The 19905-nt window shown below is 43.0% G+C and overlaps 1 protein-coding gene across 1 annotated transcript; it reads right to left on the bottom strand.

Annotated features, from left to right (window-relative positions):
* Positions 1 to 1218: 1218 nt before the first annotated feature.
* On the bottom strand, positions 1219 to 19325 carry CKAP2L (cytoskeleton associated protein 2 like; the record flags this gene model as incomplete). The annotated part of the gene is made up of 7 exons (XM_006776519.2): positions 1219 to 2276; positions 3027 to 3219; positions 4186 to 4249; positions 8649 to 8804; positions 12418 to 12625; positions 15394 to 16634; positions 19263 to 19325. Coding segments are annotated over 7 exons (2151 nt in total), but the record flags the coding sequence as incomplete, so codon positions are not given.
* Between the last annotated feature and the right edge of the window lie 580 nt (positions 19326 to 19905).

Consider the following 19905-nt stretch of genomic DNA (forward strand, 5'->3'; position numbering starts at 1 on the left):
AAAAAGTGATTGTACTCTAGCTGGTTGCTCAGTGGTTAGAACATTGGACCTCGGACTGAAGGATTGCAGGTTTGCTTCCAGTCAAGGGCACATACCTCGGTTGCAGGCTCCAGCCCTGGCCTGGTCTGGGCGAATGCAGGAGGTAACCAATTGATGTGTCTCTCTCACATCGATATTTCTCTCTCTCTCCTCCTCTCTCCACTCACTCTAAAAATCAATGGGAAAAATATCCTCAGGTGAGGATTAACAACCAAAAAGAACATTAAAACACACACACACAAAACCATGGTCATTCCTTTGGTAGGAACTGCTCTGTGTGGTACTCAGCCTCGGCCTGTCCTTGTTCTGATGTCACTGTCCCTTGTTGGTGGTGCCAGCTGATATGTGGAGACTTAGAATGAGAGTCTCTGCATTTGAAACGACAGACGAAGGTTTGACACAGCTCACTGGTGGCATTTTCTGTGGATAAACAAGGGACACACCTGGAACATCTGAAGACAAATAAGGGGCAACAGGCCATGTGCTCCGAAAGCTCAGTCATTTTTCACATCTGCATTTCAGGTTTGGAGCCCAAGGCCTTTCCTTCTTCCTGGGTTGACTCTGGGCCAGCCAGGCAAGGACCAGGTATTCCTGGTCCTTTAAACACTAGATTCTTATCATGGGTAGAGGGTAGCATTTCATCAGGAAAGACCCTAGGTCCCGCTTTTTGGAAAGGTGCTGTAATATGTTCAGTATCTGAATCTACAAAAATCAACTCTTAGAATTTCCTCCTGGGGTAGGGAATGCACAAAGGGCCCGAGGACAAAGAACCTGGAAAAATAACTCCCATTTTCAGATTTTGTGATTCCCTAGAAACCCCCTGGGCATTTGGTGGTGTCACAGGTAAAGTGAGTCTGTCTAAAGGGAGGAAAGGGCTGGCTGTACACATTCCTGATTTTGGTTGCGGTAACAATCTACTTCTTAATCTATCCGCATTGCAGTCGTTATAGCTGTTTCATGAACCTTGTTATTATACATCTGACCTAGAGATGGATCTGCTTCTCTCACAATGAATAAGCCTGGTTCCTGGGTGTGGCCGATGGTCAGACTCTGATCAAGGTCAGCTCTCCAGGGTAATCAATGTCCCGTAGGCCTCTGGAGTAGCCTATTGGTGGTTCCCCAGACAAACCACTAATTCTCACGCCATCATCAGTTTCTTTTGTAATAAATAAGATAAAATGAAGCAGGAATAAACAAAATTTAATGTTCTTTTTTTGGTTAATACTTAAATATTAAGAAAGCTGTTGAACCGGGTTCTCTACATTATATTTACAGTGATTCAGATTTTACCTTCCCAAGAGCAGTTGCTCAGAAGGAAGAAAAGGCAACCCATAGAGTCTCTGAGGCTCACACCGCCTTTTTAGGCGGGGGTTCCCTGGCAGAGCACAGAACTGAAGTGCAAAAGCAAGCATCCTTCCCCACCTGCTCCCATTTTTGCCTTTACTTAAAACATTTTGAATAACAAATGCAAAAATTAGGTCTGGATATAAAAAACTCGACGACCATCCCAATCCAGGATTGTTTGTTTCACGAGGAGATCTGGCAGAGAAAGGACGTACCCCTCGTCACAAGGACACGGTGACAGAGGCAAAGGTCATATGTAAACCGTTTATGGTTGCTGAGCAAAGGCATGGTGAGTATAAATTCATCTGTAAAATGAGGGGAACTGACCAGGTGGCCTGTCATGTCCCACATGACCTGAGCTCAGACCGTCCACGCTGGGAGGACTGAGGTGGACACAGCGAGGAAGGTCTGTCTTACTGTGACACCAACCTTCCATGTCCTTACCATACTTGTGGGATTAATTCATGTTCAATAGTGTGAAATTTCTGGATGCTGTGAAACTGGCAAATGACAACCTTAAACAAACAAGCCAAGGTTATCCTGTGTGAGATAGACAATTTGAGAGCGAGTCTTGCAAGCTACTTTCCAAGTCCTGGTTTGCGTCCACGACAGTTTCTCCCAGGTCAGCTGGACGAGGGCATTTCTTGACTCATGGAGGCGCAAGAAGTTATGATTCAAGGGTTTGAAACCCTAATGTTACAGGCAAAGCCTCATTTTTATGGAATACAAAACACTCTGTTTCTTCCACTTCTAAGAGCTCGCTGAGAGAAGCCACCACTAAATCATGGTCCTGCAGCATCTCCGGATAGCGGGACACGGCTCGCTCGATCCTCACTGAGCGCCGTACGGGAGTGATTAGCTTCATGTCCTGCACTTCCGGCATCCCGCTTATTCTGAGAAACAGGAGAGGTATTCACAACTTTATCGCTTCTTTTAAAATTCCACTTTGTCCTTATTTCTTTCTTATTCTATTAATAAGGCACAATAGATATTTCAATGTAGGTTGATAGTTCTGTCTAGAGCAGCTCTCCTCCTAACATGGCCCTTTTCTGATTGTCAGAATGAACTGGGTGGACTCCATCTGCTCTCAGGTCATGAACAGAGACTGATGTTACATTAATGTTTCAGAAAATGACACTGATAACCTGACACAATTCCTTAAATTACTATGGATTCTGCCTTAAACTTACACTTGTTAAAAAGCCAACTGGTACTCTGAGCAGTCTGTAACCAGTACACACTCAGCCGCCCTCCCTGCTTTTATGGGGCTGCTCGCTGCCACTCCTCCGCACAGCTACAGAGGCTGCCCCTGTTGGCACTTTGTGCCCCCCACCCCCCAAATCCGTGCCAGGCTGGCAGGAAAGGAAGGTGGGGTCTACAAGTGCAAGGCCAGTGAGGGTGAAGAGGAAGGAGAAATCCACCCCAAACCCTCGTGACTCCAGCAGCACCTCCCTTGCCATAGGCCAGTTCTCTCGGTCCGTTCCAACCCTCCCCTCACCCTCAGCTCCTTCCCTCAATGCCAAGAATGAATTACACCACCTCATCTGTCTATGAGGCAGAAGATGTGCAAACACTGACAGTACTTGGATCTGTGGGGTAGAACTGGACCTGTGAGCACGAAGCCTGCTTCAGAGAGTGCTTACCTGGGGATGGGGGCGACCTGTAATTTGATACCAGGGTGCCTATCCTGTTCTGCCACGGTTATTTGGGGTGTTGCTGGGACCTGTTCTCTCTCTTTTGGAGAAAGACAAGACTTTCTTCCAGATTCCATGTCCCTGGCCAGCTCTTCTATGGGTGGTATAGTAGTTTCAGCAACCAAAGATTCAGAGGTAATTCCTGTGTACACAAGGTCAGGAAGGAAAGCAAGATTTAGCAATTTAGTACTTAGCTAAAATCAATACAATGAAATCATTGTAACCTATATGATGACTTCCTTATGGACCCAGATATGAAAAAAGAGAAACTGCTCTGAAGTGGGACGTACAGCCAGTTTTGCTGCTAAGCTCTGCAGCAGTGCCCAGCTACCTCAGGCTGTCTCTTGACCCCCGTTCTGCCCCCCACTTGAGGATGGGTAACTCTGAACAGAGCCCCAGCCCAGTTTCTTATTCACTCTCCAGAGAGCTCTCCCAGGGACTAATCACTGGCCTTTTACCCTACCCTATACCACGCCTTGGGTCAATTTTCTTGACTCACTAGGGTTAACTGCCCTCCTTACTCAGGATGACCATATGGCTCTTGCCTTGGACAGTGGGTGAAAAATGTCTTGTGTTAACTCAATTCGCATGATAGCCCAACCTTAACAACCAAAATGAAAAGAAGGAAATTAGACTGAGATAGGCAGAAACTGTGACTGGAGGCTGAGACCTTAAGAAAGGTCAATAAGGGTGAACAAGTAATAAGACATGAATTCCTGTCTCCTCTTTTCATCTCCAATATGACAATATTGGAAGAATATTGTCATATATTATAAACAAACATTTGAATTTTAGCATCATTCCCAGTAAGAGTGCCACTGAGTATATCTACTCCGTAGCCTCATTCTCCAAAGTGATGCGTTAGTAGCTGTAATTTCACGTGATTTGTTCCCCAAAGTTAAATCTATTCTTAAGGAAAAAGATTTGTCATCTTCTAATTTCATAAAAATAATCCATTTTATCTCCTGAAGGATACTGGTTGAGAGGGCCAGACAACAGAAACCAAGGGCGAGACGCATTTCAGAGGACTTCTTTTTCTCCTAGGTGACCCTCAATGACTTGTGCTTGTAGGGCTAAAGGGAGTGAATTTAAATACAAAACACAGTACCGTCTCTGGCTCTGTTTTGGTCTTGCAAAATATTAAGAACAACTTCCCGCAACTCTTGTATTGGCTGGAAGGAAGGATGAAAAGACATGAACAATATTAAAACATTAATGAAAAAATAATCTAAGAAACTCTGTGTAACATCAAATGAACTTCTTTTTATAATAAAAATATTTCTTTTATCTCTTGTCTAAATATAAATAACATTGAAAAAATTTCAGACTTATAGCTTCATGGGAAAAATCAACAAAGAAAATGTCGGTTAAATGGTGGCATGCTTGACTTTAATGGAGAGATGGGTTGATGGAAAGTTGTCTATAAGAAAATTTATCTAAAACAAATTAATTTTTTTATTGACTTATATGATCCCATTGAAGATGTGTTCCCATATACAGATTCTGGCCCAAAGATATAAAGATAGCCATACAATAAATGTGGCATACATTCTTAGAATTGTCTTAGTTAATTTTGGTTTTTATTATAAAAGTCATATACCTCATTACAAAAAAATGTTAACAATAGGTCAAACCTGAGAAAGGAAATCACCCATAGTCTCATCACCCAATTACAACCTTTAGTTATCAGCACTTTGGACAATTTTCTCTCAGCCTTTCTGTCCTTTCATCTTTTACTTGGTAATATAACCTAAAAGCATTACAAAAAGGTAATTTTTTAAAAAATTAGCTGAGAGAGCCTTCCTTTTCCAAAGTAGGCAAGCCACACCCTAAGGCAGAACATCACAAATGAACTGCACATTCTCATAGGAGGCTGGTCTTCTGACCTGGACTCTATCAAATAAATAACAGGTATGACCTGATACTGAGCATAAAAGCAAAGCTATCCATACATTTTTATAAAATCTAAAATGTTTTAGGCTTAAAAATATGGAAATAAATGTACAGAATACATTGCAAAGAGCCTGAATTACATAAAACATTCATGAGGTGTCTTTCATGTTTTTACAGGCTTCTAGTTAAAGATGATGAATTGGCAATATATTTATTTTTAAACCCCCTTGAAACTGATAAAAGGAAAGGGATTAAAAGGAGGCAATAACCATAAAAAATAGGAAAGGAGAAACAGCAACAGGATTTTGGAAGCTGGAATGTAGAAGGAAGAAATGACCAACTGGATCAACTTGAAAGAGCCGACTTTAAAGCTGGCAGTTTGGCCAAGAAACAAACTGACCCAGCCTCAGGGCCTCGGAAAGGCACAGGAATGGGTGGGCAGGATCAGGAAGACTATTGAACATCTGTCTCCCAGTCTACTTTGCACTCTGAGTTCCATGCAGCCTGGTGACTGTGCCCTACTCCCTACAGAACACAGCAGGGGCCTTCTCCAGGTCCACGGGGAACATCCTACAAGACTGAAAGTGGGGTGCCTACTGAAAGGAAGAGATAAAGGAAAGTTTTCTGCTGAAGCTTGAGAATCCCACTCTTCTCCCCACTGTTCCTGGCTCCCAGAAGGAAACTGGAAAAGTCTTCGCTAGAGAAGATGATTTGTCTAAGAGAAAGGACCCAAAACTACTGATAATGAGGGTCTTCAGCCAACTGACTCAGCTAGATCACCTGTGGTAAAGCCCCACCCCTGTGCCCAGGTCTTTCAATAAGCCTTTTCAAACCCACCTCTTATATGCCAACAGCCCAGTTTCACTAGCATCTGAGTAGAGCTTTTAATGAGCAATAGAAAACAAAACAAAATGAATGAGAGACAGAGAGAGAGAGAGAGAGAGAGAGAGAGAGAGAGAGAGAGAGAGGAGAGAAAGCACTGGAGAAGAAACAGACAATGCAGGAAGAAGTAAACTTGACATGGTTTCTAGGAACTCAGGTGTAAGGACATAAAGGGAATCTGACGGTGAAGGTGAGAGGAGCTCCCACTGTAGTCCATGAGGACTGGGGTGAAGCTAACCTGCTGAGACTGGGACAGATCAGAAGAGTCTGGGAGAAAGGGCTCAAAGAAAAAGAAATAGTGTCTGATGTTTTGAAAGTATAAAGAAATTTAGACAATTAGAGAGAAGTGTGGGAATTAATTAAACAATAAACACTCAGAAAACCAAACAATTTTAGGAAAAGTAGAAAGTAGTGCTTGAAAGGCAAAGTAATCATAGTATATAGTACATGGCTCAATGTACTCATATAATTCTAACACGTTCATAACAATGTGAATATGGAATAGTGACCACAATTTCCATAACTCTAATGGAAGGAAGCATGAAGGATAACACAGGTATGCCAGGGTCATAGGAATATGTGTGTGTTGGGGGTCTGCGCAGGTGTGTATGAAAGAGGTTAAATCCTATTCCTCTGTATTTGGAAGTCCACAATCATGTCTAAAACTAAAAAATCAGGCAATAGCAATGTAAGCATGTTATCTGATATTATACAGGTAAATATAATCAGTTTGTTCTGGGAAGTTGGAAATGGAAGGCGAGGGGAGCAGAGGCCTTATTTAAAGAACCTTATCAAACTATTTGACTGTTTAAACTATATGCATGTACAATTCTGATTTTGAACAATCATGAAAAAGGTATGTAGAATATATGCTGACACAGAAAGCAACATGCAAGTGAAAAGCTATCAAACTACTTGATATTTTTATTAAAAATTATACAGAGATAGTAGTTTTACAATTAAAAGGAATTTCATACAATAGCTCTGAGTTATTGATTTATAGATATTGATGTGTTGGGATTAGTATACGTGTAGGTTCTTTATGGTGAGGTATGACTTTATAAGTATTAAAAATTAATGTAATTTTATAACCTGCTATGCTACTTTCCATAAGTGCATATTTATATGATAAGTACTACGTGAGACAAAGAAAAGTGACCATTAGTTTATACAGCATAAATATTTTAAAAAAATATATTTTTATTGACTTAAGAGAGGAAGGGAGAGGAGAGATAGAAACATCAATGATGAGAATCATTGATCCCTCCTGCACGCACCCTACTGGGGATCGAGTCCTCCACCTGGGCATGTGCCCTGACTGGGAATAGAACCATGATCATTTGGTTTAAAGGTTGACATTCAACCACTGAGCCTCGCCATATTTTAATAAAATGTTCATAAAGGACATATTGAACTTCACATTCTATGTATAACTTTATAAAGTGAATTAGAAGTTACATTACATATATAATCTATACCAAGAATAGCCTAGGTGGTCGTAACACCCTCACGCATCATGCCCTAACATTGTCACAAGATGGCCGTCACAAGATGGCTGTGCGCACAGCAGAGGCAGGGCCCAGCAGAGGAGGTGGGTCGCAGCAGGGGAGAGCAGTTGTGGACGATCAGGCTGGCAGGGGAGGGCAGTTGGGAGCAATCAGGCCGGCAGGGGAAGGGAGTTGGGGGCGATCAGGCTGGCAGGGGAGCAGTTAGGCATCAATCAGGCAGCAGGAGAGCAGTTAGGGGGTGATCAGGCTGGCAGGCAGGAACGATTAGGGGCAATCAGGCAGGCAGGCAGGCGAGCGGTTAGGAGCCAGTGGTCCTGTATTGCGAGAGGGATGTCCGACTGCCGGTTTAGGCCCGATCCCGGTGAGATCAGGGATCAGGCCTAAACTGGCAGTCAGACATCCTCCGAGGGGTACCAGATTGGAGAGGGTGCAGGCCAGGCTGAGGGACACTCCACTCCATGCATGAATTTAATGCACTGGGCCTCTAGTCTATATATTTAAAAAGCCAGCGTAACGCTGAAACAACCTGAGTGACTGGTCGCTATGATGCCCATGGTGGCTAGGGAACCAGCCCAATCAGGGAGTGGGGCCAGTTGGCTAACCTCCCGCAGCCCCTCCCCCCAGCCAGCCCACCCCTGATTGGACTCTCCCACCCTGATCAAGGGCAGGGCCAGCTGCCCAAACACACTCCCTGCCCCCTGGCCAATCTCCTGCAGCCCCTCCCCGTGGCCGGTCCTGCCCCCTATGGGTCCCCACCACCCTGTTTGACCTGCAGCCCCTCTCGCTGATCGCCCCCCCCACCCCAATAGGGGGTGGGGCGAGCTGGCCAATCTCCTGCAGCCCTTCCCCTGCCCGGCCCCACTCCAGATCCGCCCGCCCCCACCCCGATCAGGGGGAGGGCCGGTGGACCGGGCTGCAGGCCCCTGATGGGCACCCCCCACCCATTTGGGGGTGGGGCCGCCTGGCCCACTGCCCACAGCCCCTCCCCATGGCTGGCCCTTCCTCCAATCAGCCCCCAACCCCAATAGGGGGTGGGGCCCACTGGCCAATCACCCTTTGCCCCTCCCCCCAGCCGGCCTTGCCCTGATTGGGTCTGATCGGGGAGGGCTGGCTGGCCAACCTCCCGCCATCTTCTCCTCCTGGCAGGCCCAGCCCTGATTGGGGCTGGGCTGGCTGGACCCCATCTTGCACGAATTTGTGCAATATAAACTGCCATATTACAAACAATAGAACTCATACTAGTATGAGAGAATTTTCAGGAAATCACCCACTCAAGACAGATACTCACTGTTGCCCCATTTCTAATGGCCTCTTCGTACAGTCCAATAACATCAAAGGTGCCTTTACTTGCCAAGAACTTTGCTTTGCAGATCCAGAATTTAGCAAATTTTTCAGCCTCAGGTATACTAGACAATATGGTAAATACCTCATTAGAAAGTACACCCTAGGAAAAAAAAATACCCAGAGGAAATTATTACCATCGCACTGTTACTCATGTGTCCTATTATTAATATTAACATAGCAGTTATGCAGAAATCAGTCTGATCAATAATTATTTTTAACTTTAAAAACATTTCAATTTTACCAAGGTACAGTTTACACGTAATAAAATACACTCATTTAAAGAGTACATTTCAATGAGTTTTGACATTGATTGACCATAATTTCCATATGTCTCTAACAGAGGCATAAAGGATGGCATAGGTGTGCCAGGGTTATAGGGGTGTGTATGTGTGTGTTTTGGGGGATCTGTACAGGTATATATGAAAGAGGGTTAAGTTCCACAAAAAGGAACTTTAAAGTGGCTTCACTGGTTTGGTGCCCCCCTGGCTTGTACCCAGAGCAGGGCACGGAAATGGACCAGGAGGAACATGTGCCAGGTACCAGTGTACTCAGCCAGGCAGCACTTCCTACTCCTTGTGAGATGGGGGAGGGGAGGTGGGAGACACAGAGGTTAGCTCATAGTCAAGAATTACCAACACTACATGAGGAGGCATAAAGTTCTGGAGAATATGTCTATTATGCAGTAATTTCAATATTGCGCAAGAGAACGTCTAGAAGAAAAAACAGAGAGAACAAAGCTGAACACACACTCAAAGCAGTTGTAGACGAAAATCTCCAAGAACTGACCAAGGAAAAAAGTGTTCAGACTGAAAGGTCCTTACTTAGAAAATTATAGAAAACAAACGATAAAAAGAAAACCCTACGCACCTCTAGAGAGGAAAACCAGGATTATCTACAGAGGAACGTGATGTAAGACACAAAATAAAACAGTAACTTCAAATTTTCCAGGGAAAACAATTTGAATTTAGAAATTTCCCCCAGCCAAACTATGATTTCAGCATGTGAGTGAAATAATGACATCTTCACAAGCATAAGGACTCAGCAAGCTCACCATTCAAAAATCATGAAGTAACTAGTGAATAAACGTGAGAATTCAAGTAGAAGACTTGAAACAAAAGAAACTATAAAAAATATGACCTGCAACTTGCACACCATGTTTGAACCTACATCTACCCCTATCTTTTGTGATTTTAACTTACATGCCTTCTTTATGGAAAAAGGTAAATTAAATCAAACACAGAAATGAGGGGGGGAAAAAGAATTCATATAAATTGAATTATAAAATAAAATGACAGATGTAAATTTAAGCATATGAGTAATTACAATAAATGTGTGTGGGCTAAATGTGCTTTTTAAAAGCAGAGAATTCCAGATTAATTAAAAAAACTCAACTGTATGTATTCACATGAGATATACTTCTAGAAATACAGGGATGGAAAAAGATTTACCCTATAACATCTAACATAAACAAAAAGCAGGTGTGGCAAGATTAACATAAGACAGAAGGGAAATGAAAGCAAGTCATGAGTCTTTATGTACCTAACAAGAGAACCGGAAAATACGGCAAAGGGAGGAGACTAGACTTCGGGTGGCGACACACAATGGAGTGCACAGATGTCCTGTTATAAAGTTGTACACCTGAAGTTTATATAATGTTATTAACCAATGTTACCCCAATAAATCTAATTTAAAAATTAGGCAGTAAAAGTTTGACAGAAATACATCAATCAAAGTACCAGTGAGAGACTTTGTCATATTTCTTTTGGGAAGCAACAAATGAACTAACAAATACAAATAACTGTGCTATTAATATTTTTTAAGTTTGTTCTGATGAATACCCATTAGATGAATTTTCCATTCTACAGAGAATACATTTTCTTTTCAAACACTTTTGGAACACTTACCAAGACTGATCAGACATTAAGGCCAGAAAGAAAATGTCAACAAATTCTATGCAGTATATTAAAAAATAAAAAATAGCCAAGAAAAAAATGGACACATCTAGAAGTTAAAGGATGCTTTTGAAGATAACTCTGGAGTTAGAGACCTGTTAAAAATGGAAGCCTCAAGCTTTTTAGAAATGAGCAACAAGAAGAACACAAGGTTACTACAGGATGGTGTCTTAGCTCCAAATCCGTCCTTTCTCCTCTGCTTTGTGACCCTGTAAACCACCTTCTGCTGACAATAGCTCCTTGCTGGGCTCTGCCTATGTGGGGCATGAGGGAAACTGCAGGGTGGGAGAGGAGAGGGGACCCCTTCTTCCTCTTTTTATTTTCATTTTAATTCTTTATTGTTTAAAATATTACGAGTCTCCTTTTCCCCCTATTGACCTGTCCCTCGCAACCCCCACCCCCAAGCACAAGCCCTCACTCCTGTCTGTGTCCATTGGTTTTGCATGCATACAAGTCCTTTGGTTGATCTCTAACCCTCTCCCCACTCCTTCTCCCCTCCTCTCCCCTCCCCTTCCCTCCTCCTCTTCCCTCCCCCTCTCCCTCCTTCCCTCATAGGTTGTACAGTCTGTTCGATGCTTCTATATCTCTGGTTGTATTTTTGTTTGCCTTCATCACACAACAATGGTCCTTTACCCTGGCAGCAGCAACTGGTTCTACCTCCCCTTATCCTGGTATTCACAAACCCTGCCCACACCAATGGGGAAGCAGCCTTTTCTCAAGGTCTGAGCCCAGCCTTGCAGGGCCCCGTCCAGCTCGGTGGCACCAACCTCTGCTGGGCAGCATACTTCTTTAGAGCTAGAGTCCCAGTCCCACCAGGGTTTGTCTCTCCTAGCTTTTAGGTCTGTACCCCCAACATGATGTTCTCCTGGACCCAGCGTTATGGCTGCAGCACCCATATCCCTCTGATGATCCCTTCACCATTTTGGTGCACACATGCTCACAAAGTGCTGTCATGCCCAACAGCCAGCACCTGCACCTCCTTAGTATGTTTCAGTCAGAAGTGCCTGGGACTTTTGTCCCCCAGGGGCAGCCATTTTTCAGTGCAGTGCCCCAGATCAGGACCGACTCTGAGATGCATGGCTCACACTGTCCCTAGAGCTTCCTGTGGGACTGTGCCAGTCACCCTCCGTGGACTTTGCTTGGCCTCCTTCCCTTTCTGGTCCCACATCCCACTCCCTTTTATTGTCTTGGGAGCCTCTTCCTAATAAATTACTTTCATACAAATTCTTATGTTTGCTTCTTGGAAACTCATGTAAGACACTGTGAAACCAATCCCAACACCATGCTCTATTACAATACCTGGTGTGGTTTCCGTTTTTCTGACTCGACTCTGAATGATGAAGGACATTACCTATCAAACCTGAAGGACATGACCAAAGCTAAATTCAGAGACAAATGTGGCATTAAATGGTCTGAGCTTTCAATTAAAAGGCTAGAAAAATAACAATAAACATAAAAATAGATGTAGATATTGATATAAGAGAAAAATAATCAATACAACTCAAAAGATGACCGTTTAAAAAGAGTAATAGAGAACTCTTTAACAAGTTTGATTTAAATAAAAGGCGTGAAATTAGTAAAATTGGCCCAAGAAATACAAGCCCTAAGTAGACTAACAACCACAGACAAAACTGAAAAAACCCCACACAAAACTATCCCCCACAGCAAGTAACTAAATTTCTGTTTAGACAGGTTACCTCCCCAACACTTTAAGAAAAATGTCTCTGGGTCAAAGTTTTGGGGATTACCCTCCTCACGCACCCCTTCGATGAGCTGCAGACACTCGGTCAGAGTGCTGTTAATTTTATTGGACAGTTCAAGCTGTGCGTTCCTTTCTTCCTCTTCTTTTTCCATGCTCTTCCAGAATGAAACATTCATTTCCTCTATTATTTTTCTTTTTGTTTTAAGTTCCATTGGAGGCCGCTTATACATTTTCCCCTTAGATTTCTGCCATTCTTCCAGCTGTTTCCTGTTATGCAATTAGAGGGGAGGAATGGTTTCAGGTTTTTGGGTACATGGCCAAGCTTCAAAGTATATGCTATGCATGGATTTGAGTACTATCACTGAACACCTTCAAGTACAAAGTCAGGAGACTGGAATTAAAAGCAAGTTACAAATGGGTAATGGCAGCAGTGGGTCATTGCCCCTCCTCGGAAGGCGGCGGCATTACTAGGATTAGAGGTGGCTAGCATCTCAGTCTTCAAATCCCTTGATGTCAAGATTATACATGATTTTTCTCTGAAAACTTTCATTTTACTTGTGCGCTAACTCTGAGATTTGACTTTCATCTCTGAGCTCACTAACTCAGCACTCCATTTCTCTTACCACAAGCTTGACATTTGCCACTGATCAGTCTCAGCATACCCGCACTATGGCCTCAACAGGGTGTTGGCCACTCAAAGTGACCCACATTGCCCAGTTCCTTAGTCTGCTCCTGACCACACATGGCCCCCTTTACTCTAAAAAAGACCAATAATTTCAGGACTCTTTCAAAAGATGGTGACAAGTCCTAATCCTTGCTCTCCCCCACTTTTCACAATCTCCACTCCTACTTCTGAGCAGCCGATAGACTGCTGCTGGGGGAGGAACCAAGACATGTGGGCCGTGTGTGGATGTAGACTTGCTAGCTTCTGTAAATTATAACTAGTTCATGACTCACAAATGTACATTTCAGTCCAGATCTCTCCCTACAGCACCAGCCTTTGTAAAACCCACATCCTGGCTGGTATCTTTTGTTTGATGTCTGACAGGCATTTCAAATTTAATATTGTCCAAAACAACGCTCGATTTTCATCTCTAGATCTGCCCCTGCATCTGTAACAGTGTCCCTATCCACCCAGTTGGGAGGGCCGAAAACTAGGAGTTGCCTTTGAGCAGTACTTTCTTTTCCCACATCTCCACACCATCTATGGACGGTACTGCTCCCATCTCCACCAGCACCCTCCTAGACACTTCACTGCCTCTTTCCGCCTGAAATGCTGCAGCTGCCTCCGAACTCATCTCCTTCCTTGATTCCATTTTAACCCTTGACAAATTTATCCTGTGAACACATATCTAGATTGATCTTTAAAATGTAAGCCAGACTGAGTCATCACCAGAAATAAAATTCAAAATTTTTTCTATGGCGAATGGCAGTGTAACTTGAGTTCTGCCAGCCTCTCCAAGATTATGGCGCACACTTTCCCTCCCATCCCTACCCTCTAGAACAGTGGTTCCCGACGTGGGGCACATGCCCCATAAGGGGGCAATTTAATTTTTTAAGGGGGGCAATTTGAGAGTGAGTTAACAATAAATTGTTTGCATTTCTTATGGTTCTAGGGGCTTCATATACAGTATATAAATATATATTGTGACATATTTATGCATTTCAGTTCTCTATTTTATGTTTTGAAACTTTATTTGCTCTTTTTCATATCACTTCATATTATTATTATTTTTTAACAATTTCTTAGTGATTTCTTCCTCAGTACTTCAAATTCCTTTTGTTCTTTTATTTTTCTCTTTCATGGATGCCATGTTCTTTGGAAGCTTGTTTAGAACAAGTGAATGGCCTTTTAGGCTTCCTCCATGTGAATAGGAGCTCACTTTTTGAATAATAACTATTATATGTCACAGTGAGGGACACCAGGTTTTAGAGATGCTTAGGTGAGGCATGGACAAAAAAAGGTTGGGAACCACTGCTCTAGAAGCTCTGGTGTCCTTTTAATCTTTTGACCCAAGCTCATTCCTGCCTCAGGGGTCTGGCATAATCAGCCTTCGGTCCTTCCTGACTAGGAAATTATCTGTAATTATCCTGTCTTATTTAACCAACTAGAGACCTAGTGCACAAAATCTGTGCACTAGGGGGTTCCCTCAGCCCAGCCTGCATCCTCTTGCATTCTGGGAGCCCTCAGGGAATATCCGACTGCCGGCTTAGGCCTGCTCCCCTGGCCGGCACATGGACATCCTTAGTGCTGCTGCGGAGGTGGGAGAGGCTCCTGCCACTGCTGCTACGCTCACCAGCTGTGAGCCTGGCTCAGGGCTTCTGGCTGAGCGATGCTCCCCCTGTGGGAGCACACTGACCACCAGGGGGCAGCTCCTGCATCGAACGTCTGCCCCCTGGTGGTCAGTGTGCGTCATAGTAACTGGCCATTCTGCTGTTTGGTCAATTTGCATATTAGCCTTTTATTATATAGGCTGTGTTCACTTCCTGTCTTCTCCACTAGACTGCAAGCTCTAGGAAGGCAAAAATCCTGACTGTCCTAGCACTGTACCTAAACACACAAGTGTTCAATAACATGCAGTAAAATCCACCATTTTAAGAGTTCAACAAATGTAGTCATGTAACTGTAACTATGAAAGCCTTACTGACTTTCCAAAACTTTGCCTGCTCAGACTCATAGTTTTCCATTCCTTCTTCCTTGATAGCTTTTCTGGACTTAACCCCTGGTCTGCTTGACAAAAGACTAGCATTCCCCCACCTCCTCCTGGCGCTCTTCCCTTGCTGCTTAACCTAAAGGGACTTCCTGAGTGAGGCATGTATACCTGCAACCACAACTCTTTACTCAACCATCCTGCTTCAAGCACATAGAAAGTTAGAGAATATTTACTATATTTGCTTCAAATATTCTTTTTTCAGAGTTGAAGCTAAGAATAACCCAGGAGCCACTATTTATGGCCTATTTTCTGACCAAGTATTCCTGATGGTCAATTTGCCTAATCATCTTACATTGCAATTTTGGAATTAAAGCAACATACCTTCGATCCTCTGCTGTGATCTTCTTCTTAACATCCGGGTTAGTCTGGGTCCCATTTGGGACTCTTCTTCCATTTATGGCTGTGCCACCAGCTTGAGTTTTGGGAGCTGTCTTGTTTAGAAAGGGATTCTGGGGAAGAGCCCCTTTCAACTTGGAGTCCAGGGTCTGTGCTTTCTGTTGACAGCTACTGCTGTGTTTATTCCCCTTGGCTGTACTTGCTCTTATGCTTGGGGTATTGGGAATGACTGAAGGGAAGCTGCCAACAGCCAGGGTAGGCCTTTGGCTCACAGCTTTGGATTTCTGCTGCACACATGACATCTGAGGTCTAGAACAAGGTTGAGTGGGTTTCTGGTCTTGCTTAAGGCAGTCAGGTCCTCCTTGAAGCAGACTGGGGCATGTCCTGGATCTGGTATGTACTGCTTTTTGTTCAGTAGCAGCATGTGACTGTAATTTGGCTGCACCTGGTCTTTCATATTTACCCCTATTAATATTTATATCCTTCAGGTCCTTGATCCCTGGTTTCTTTGCTGCTTGAGTCCTACTAAGAGTCTGAACAGAGTGAGAGGGAGCTGTCTTTGGGGTTTTTACTCCTAGTTTTGCAAGAGCTGTTCCTCTAGGGAGCTGCTGTGACTTTCCTGGTGGAATCCTGGTTTGTGCTTCTCCAACAAATTGTTTATTAGCTCTGTCTTTCAGAACAGCACGATTCAATGAACTTTTACCTAAGGTTTGTTTAGGGGCCAAACTGCTCTTGGTTTGATTATAAGAGCTAGTCTTTGGCTCATTTTTGGTCCATAATTGAGGATGTGGTGTCTTCTCAGAGTCCAGTACAGTTTGGGACAAGTTCTCTTTGTTCACCTCTTTTAGAAAGTTGTGTGAGGACTCACCCTCACCACGGTCATTGTCCACAGAGTCTGTAAGTGCAGTATTTCCTTGATCTGTCACCTGCTGCTTTGCAGCTTTCAGTTCCTGTAGATGAAGTGACCCCACAGTTTTCCTCAACAGCTCTCCAGAGGATGATCCAGCTTTGTGCTGTTGATGACGGTTGCTGGAAGGCTGACAGTTTGGGAGAGAAGAAACACATCCTGAAGTCAGCCTTTTGCCCAGAAGTTTTGGTGGCTCCAACTTTGGCTTCCGGGAACCTGGGATAATGGCAGGTCTGGGCTGATGTTTAATGCTGATGGGTTTTGTAGCTTTGACAGGCAAAGCAACATGGTTGGCAACATCCTTTTTGGGTCTAATAGTCTAAAAAGACAAAGAAAAATATCAAAAAAGAAAATTTATAAGAATGACTAACTTAAAAAAATTAGTTGTTTTATTTAAAATTTCACTAAGGAAGTTGAAACCTGAGAAAATAAAGGCTCACTAATAGAGGATTTTAATAACCCTATCTAATAAAGAGGGAATATGCTAATTGACCTTCACACCATCACAAAGATGGTGGCGCCCACAGCCAATAAGGAGCGAATATGCTAATTGACTGCCCTGTCCTCAAAGATGGCGGGTACCCACAGCCAATAAGGAGGGAATATGCTAATTGATTGCCACCCCCTCAAAGATGGCAGCGCCCAGTCCCCTCAGCCCTGCCGGAGTGGCAGGTGCAGCAAGGCTGGGCCCGCTCCTAGGCGGGCCTGGCCGCTCCACGTGACTGCCTCCAGAGACCCCCAGTACCCTCAGCCCCCCAGCTGCCCAGGGCTGGGCCAGGGCGCAGGCAAGCCTTGGATGGCAGCTTCCCAGACGCCCAGGGCTGCCCGAGGCTCAGGTAACCAGGGCTGGCTGAGGCTTGTGCTGCCGGCAGCGGCAGCAGCAGAGGTATAATGGGGCATCGCCTTTCCCTGATTGCTGGGTTGCCTCCCGCCCCTGAGGGCTCCCGGACTGTGAGAGGGGGCAGACTGGGCTGAGAACCTCACCCCCGCCCCCACCTCCAGTGCATGAATTTTCATGCACCGGGCCTCTAGTGAGTTCCTATAAAAATGTATCAGCATCTTAGCTTGATAGAATTAAGCAGAGATGCAGTGAACATATAAAACTTGCTGTTTTAAAAAACATGCCTCAACCAAACAAGTACTTGCTCAATGCCCATTAGGTCCCAGTGAAGTGTTCATTTGAGGGACCCTGGAAAGGTATACACACAGTATACTTATGTTAAGGTACCACCCAAGTTCTTCCTAGTCCTTTGTACGGCCACACTAATATTTTAAAGACAACACTGCCTTTATAAAGGCCACAATGTCACTCAAGAACCTTTGTCTCATCACTTGCAAGGACAGATAGTAGATGCAGGGAGGCCTGAGAAACTTTGAACAGCTCTCTATAAGCATCTAACATCACAGAAGTTAGTCATATTTGTGAACTCAGGATGGATTTTAAGGTTAGATTCTATGTTATTAATAAGTACATGTTTTAGTCATGTGACTTAATTTTGGATAAGAAAGGTAGGACTATATTATAGAGAACTTTGAAAAATAGGGAGGGGAGTTAGAATTGAGATGGTAAAGTACAGGAGCATCAGTTCTTAGCAATTACACAGGAAGGTTAATTTGGCAGACATTTGTAAAGTACAGGTTTCCAGGGGAAAATATGCTAGAGCTACCACTCTCTATGTTTCATTCAATAATATTGTCAAGAGTTCCTGTGTAAACTTTGTGCGTATGTAAAGAAGTCTGAAACCAGAGCTACTTGGCATTAAGGGCGAGGCACTGTCCACTCATAGCATTGTATGGATATGTGTGGTGTTGCTGAGGTGGGGGCAGAAATAGATGGTACACCCACATGTCTATAGCTGGGTTACTCCTTGAGACGCAACATTCCTAGCCATGTCTGATCTCTCCATTATCACTAACTGCTGAGGCATGGAGGTTGGTATCAAAGTGTGCTGTTCTTTTTTTGTACATTAAAAAAAAACTTAGTTGTTCTTTTTGTACATTAAAAAACCCTGAGATATAATTTTCATCCCTGTAAAATTTAAAGTGTACAATTCAGTGGGTTTTAGGTATTCAGAAGGGTGTACAATCATCGCCACTAATTCCAGAACATTTTCAACACTCCAGAAAGAAATCCATACTTGCTAGAAGTTACTCCCTATTTCCCTCTCTCCTCAGACCCTGGCAACCACTAATCTACTTTGTTTCTATAGAGTTGCCTATACTGGACATTTCATATAAATGGAATCACACAGTATGATGTGAAAAGGCCTTTTGTGTCTGGCTTCTTTTACTTAGCATGATGTTTCCGAGATTCACCCATGTTGTAGCATGTATCAGTACTTTATTTTTTAATTAATAAACTTTAATTTTTAGAGCAGTTTTCGATTCAAATCCAAATTGACTGAAAAGTACAGAGAGTATATAGATTCCTTATACCCATTCATGTACTACATAACTTTTTATGGTTTTATTCTGTTAAACCTGAAGTATGTTGGGGTCCTTTTCCATTATATCCACAATCTAGATGAATAGAACTGATGAGGGAGCATATTCTTGTTAAACAGCATTCCAAAGTGGTTGAGACCAATAGCTCTCAGCTCTGTCATTTAACAGCTGTCCTGTGACTCAGTTCCCTCATCTGTAAAATGGGGCTACTAAGAGTACCTATCTCATAAGGCTATAAGACCTACAAGTGAGACACATAGTAGGTGTTCAAAAATGTTAGCTATGAAGAGACCAAAGTGCACTTAAAGACTTTTTTTGTTAAACTGAATTACAATATGTTGTACTTTTCAAAAAACAATTCTGTCTTGTCCCTTATACACTGTTCCCATACTTATGAGAAATATTTGTGTAAAACATTTTCTTTAGGTTGCTAACATCTTTATTATTTTTTATTACTAATCACTCAAAATGGATTTTTTTTAAAAGACTAATTTCTACTTACAGATTTAGAAGATGGAGGATTTGGGCAATTATTCTTGGCTTTAAGATAAGGCCTATAAAAGAAAAAATAAGATTAATTCTTAGTACAGAAGGATCAACAAGGCTTGGAAAACAGAGTGATTAAAAATGCAATTTTAAATCAGTAAAATGTCTGTATATGGTAAAAGAATTAAAAGTTATATTCAATGAAGTCTCCTTATCCTCCCTTCCTTAATTACACATTACACATTATTCTACCCCTCAGAAAACACAATGGCTCTTACTCACTACCTGTGATCCCTTCAGAGATGTTCTTCCTACATATACACATAATATTCCAACAATTTTAATGCACTGTGCCAGGTACTGGAGATATAATGCCTAATAAGTTTAAAAAACTTGTTTTAACTATCTCCAAATAGTGAGTTACCAGGGGAAAAAGCAATACAATTAAAGAAAGAAACAGGCACATATGAAATCTAGCTAGCAAGACAGAAAATGAGAAAAAGGATAGGAAAGTAGAGGAGAATTTAGGAGTTAATCTCCATGGATCAAAAGCAATTGCCAAGCTAACAGGGATTTCAATCATGACCTGATTTTGTTTCTCCCATCGTGAATATAAGCCCTGGGAGGGCTGGACTGCTCTGTTTTGTTTAGTACCATGT

This window comes from Myotis davidii, unplaced genomic scaffold, assembly GCF_000327345.1.
Source record: "Myotis davidii unplaced genomic scaffold, ASM32734v1 scaffold2569, whole genome shotgun sequence".
Taxonomy (NCBI): domain Eukaryota; kingdom Metazoa; phylum Chordata; class Mammalia; order Chiroptera; family Vespertilionidae; genus Myotis; species Myotis davidii.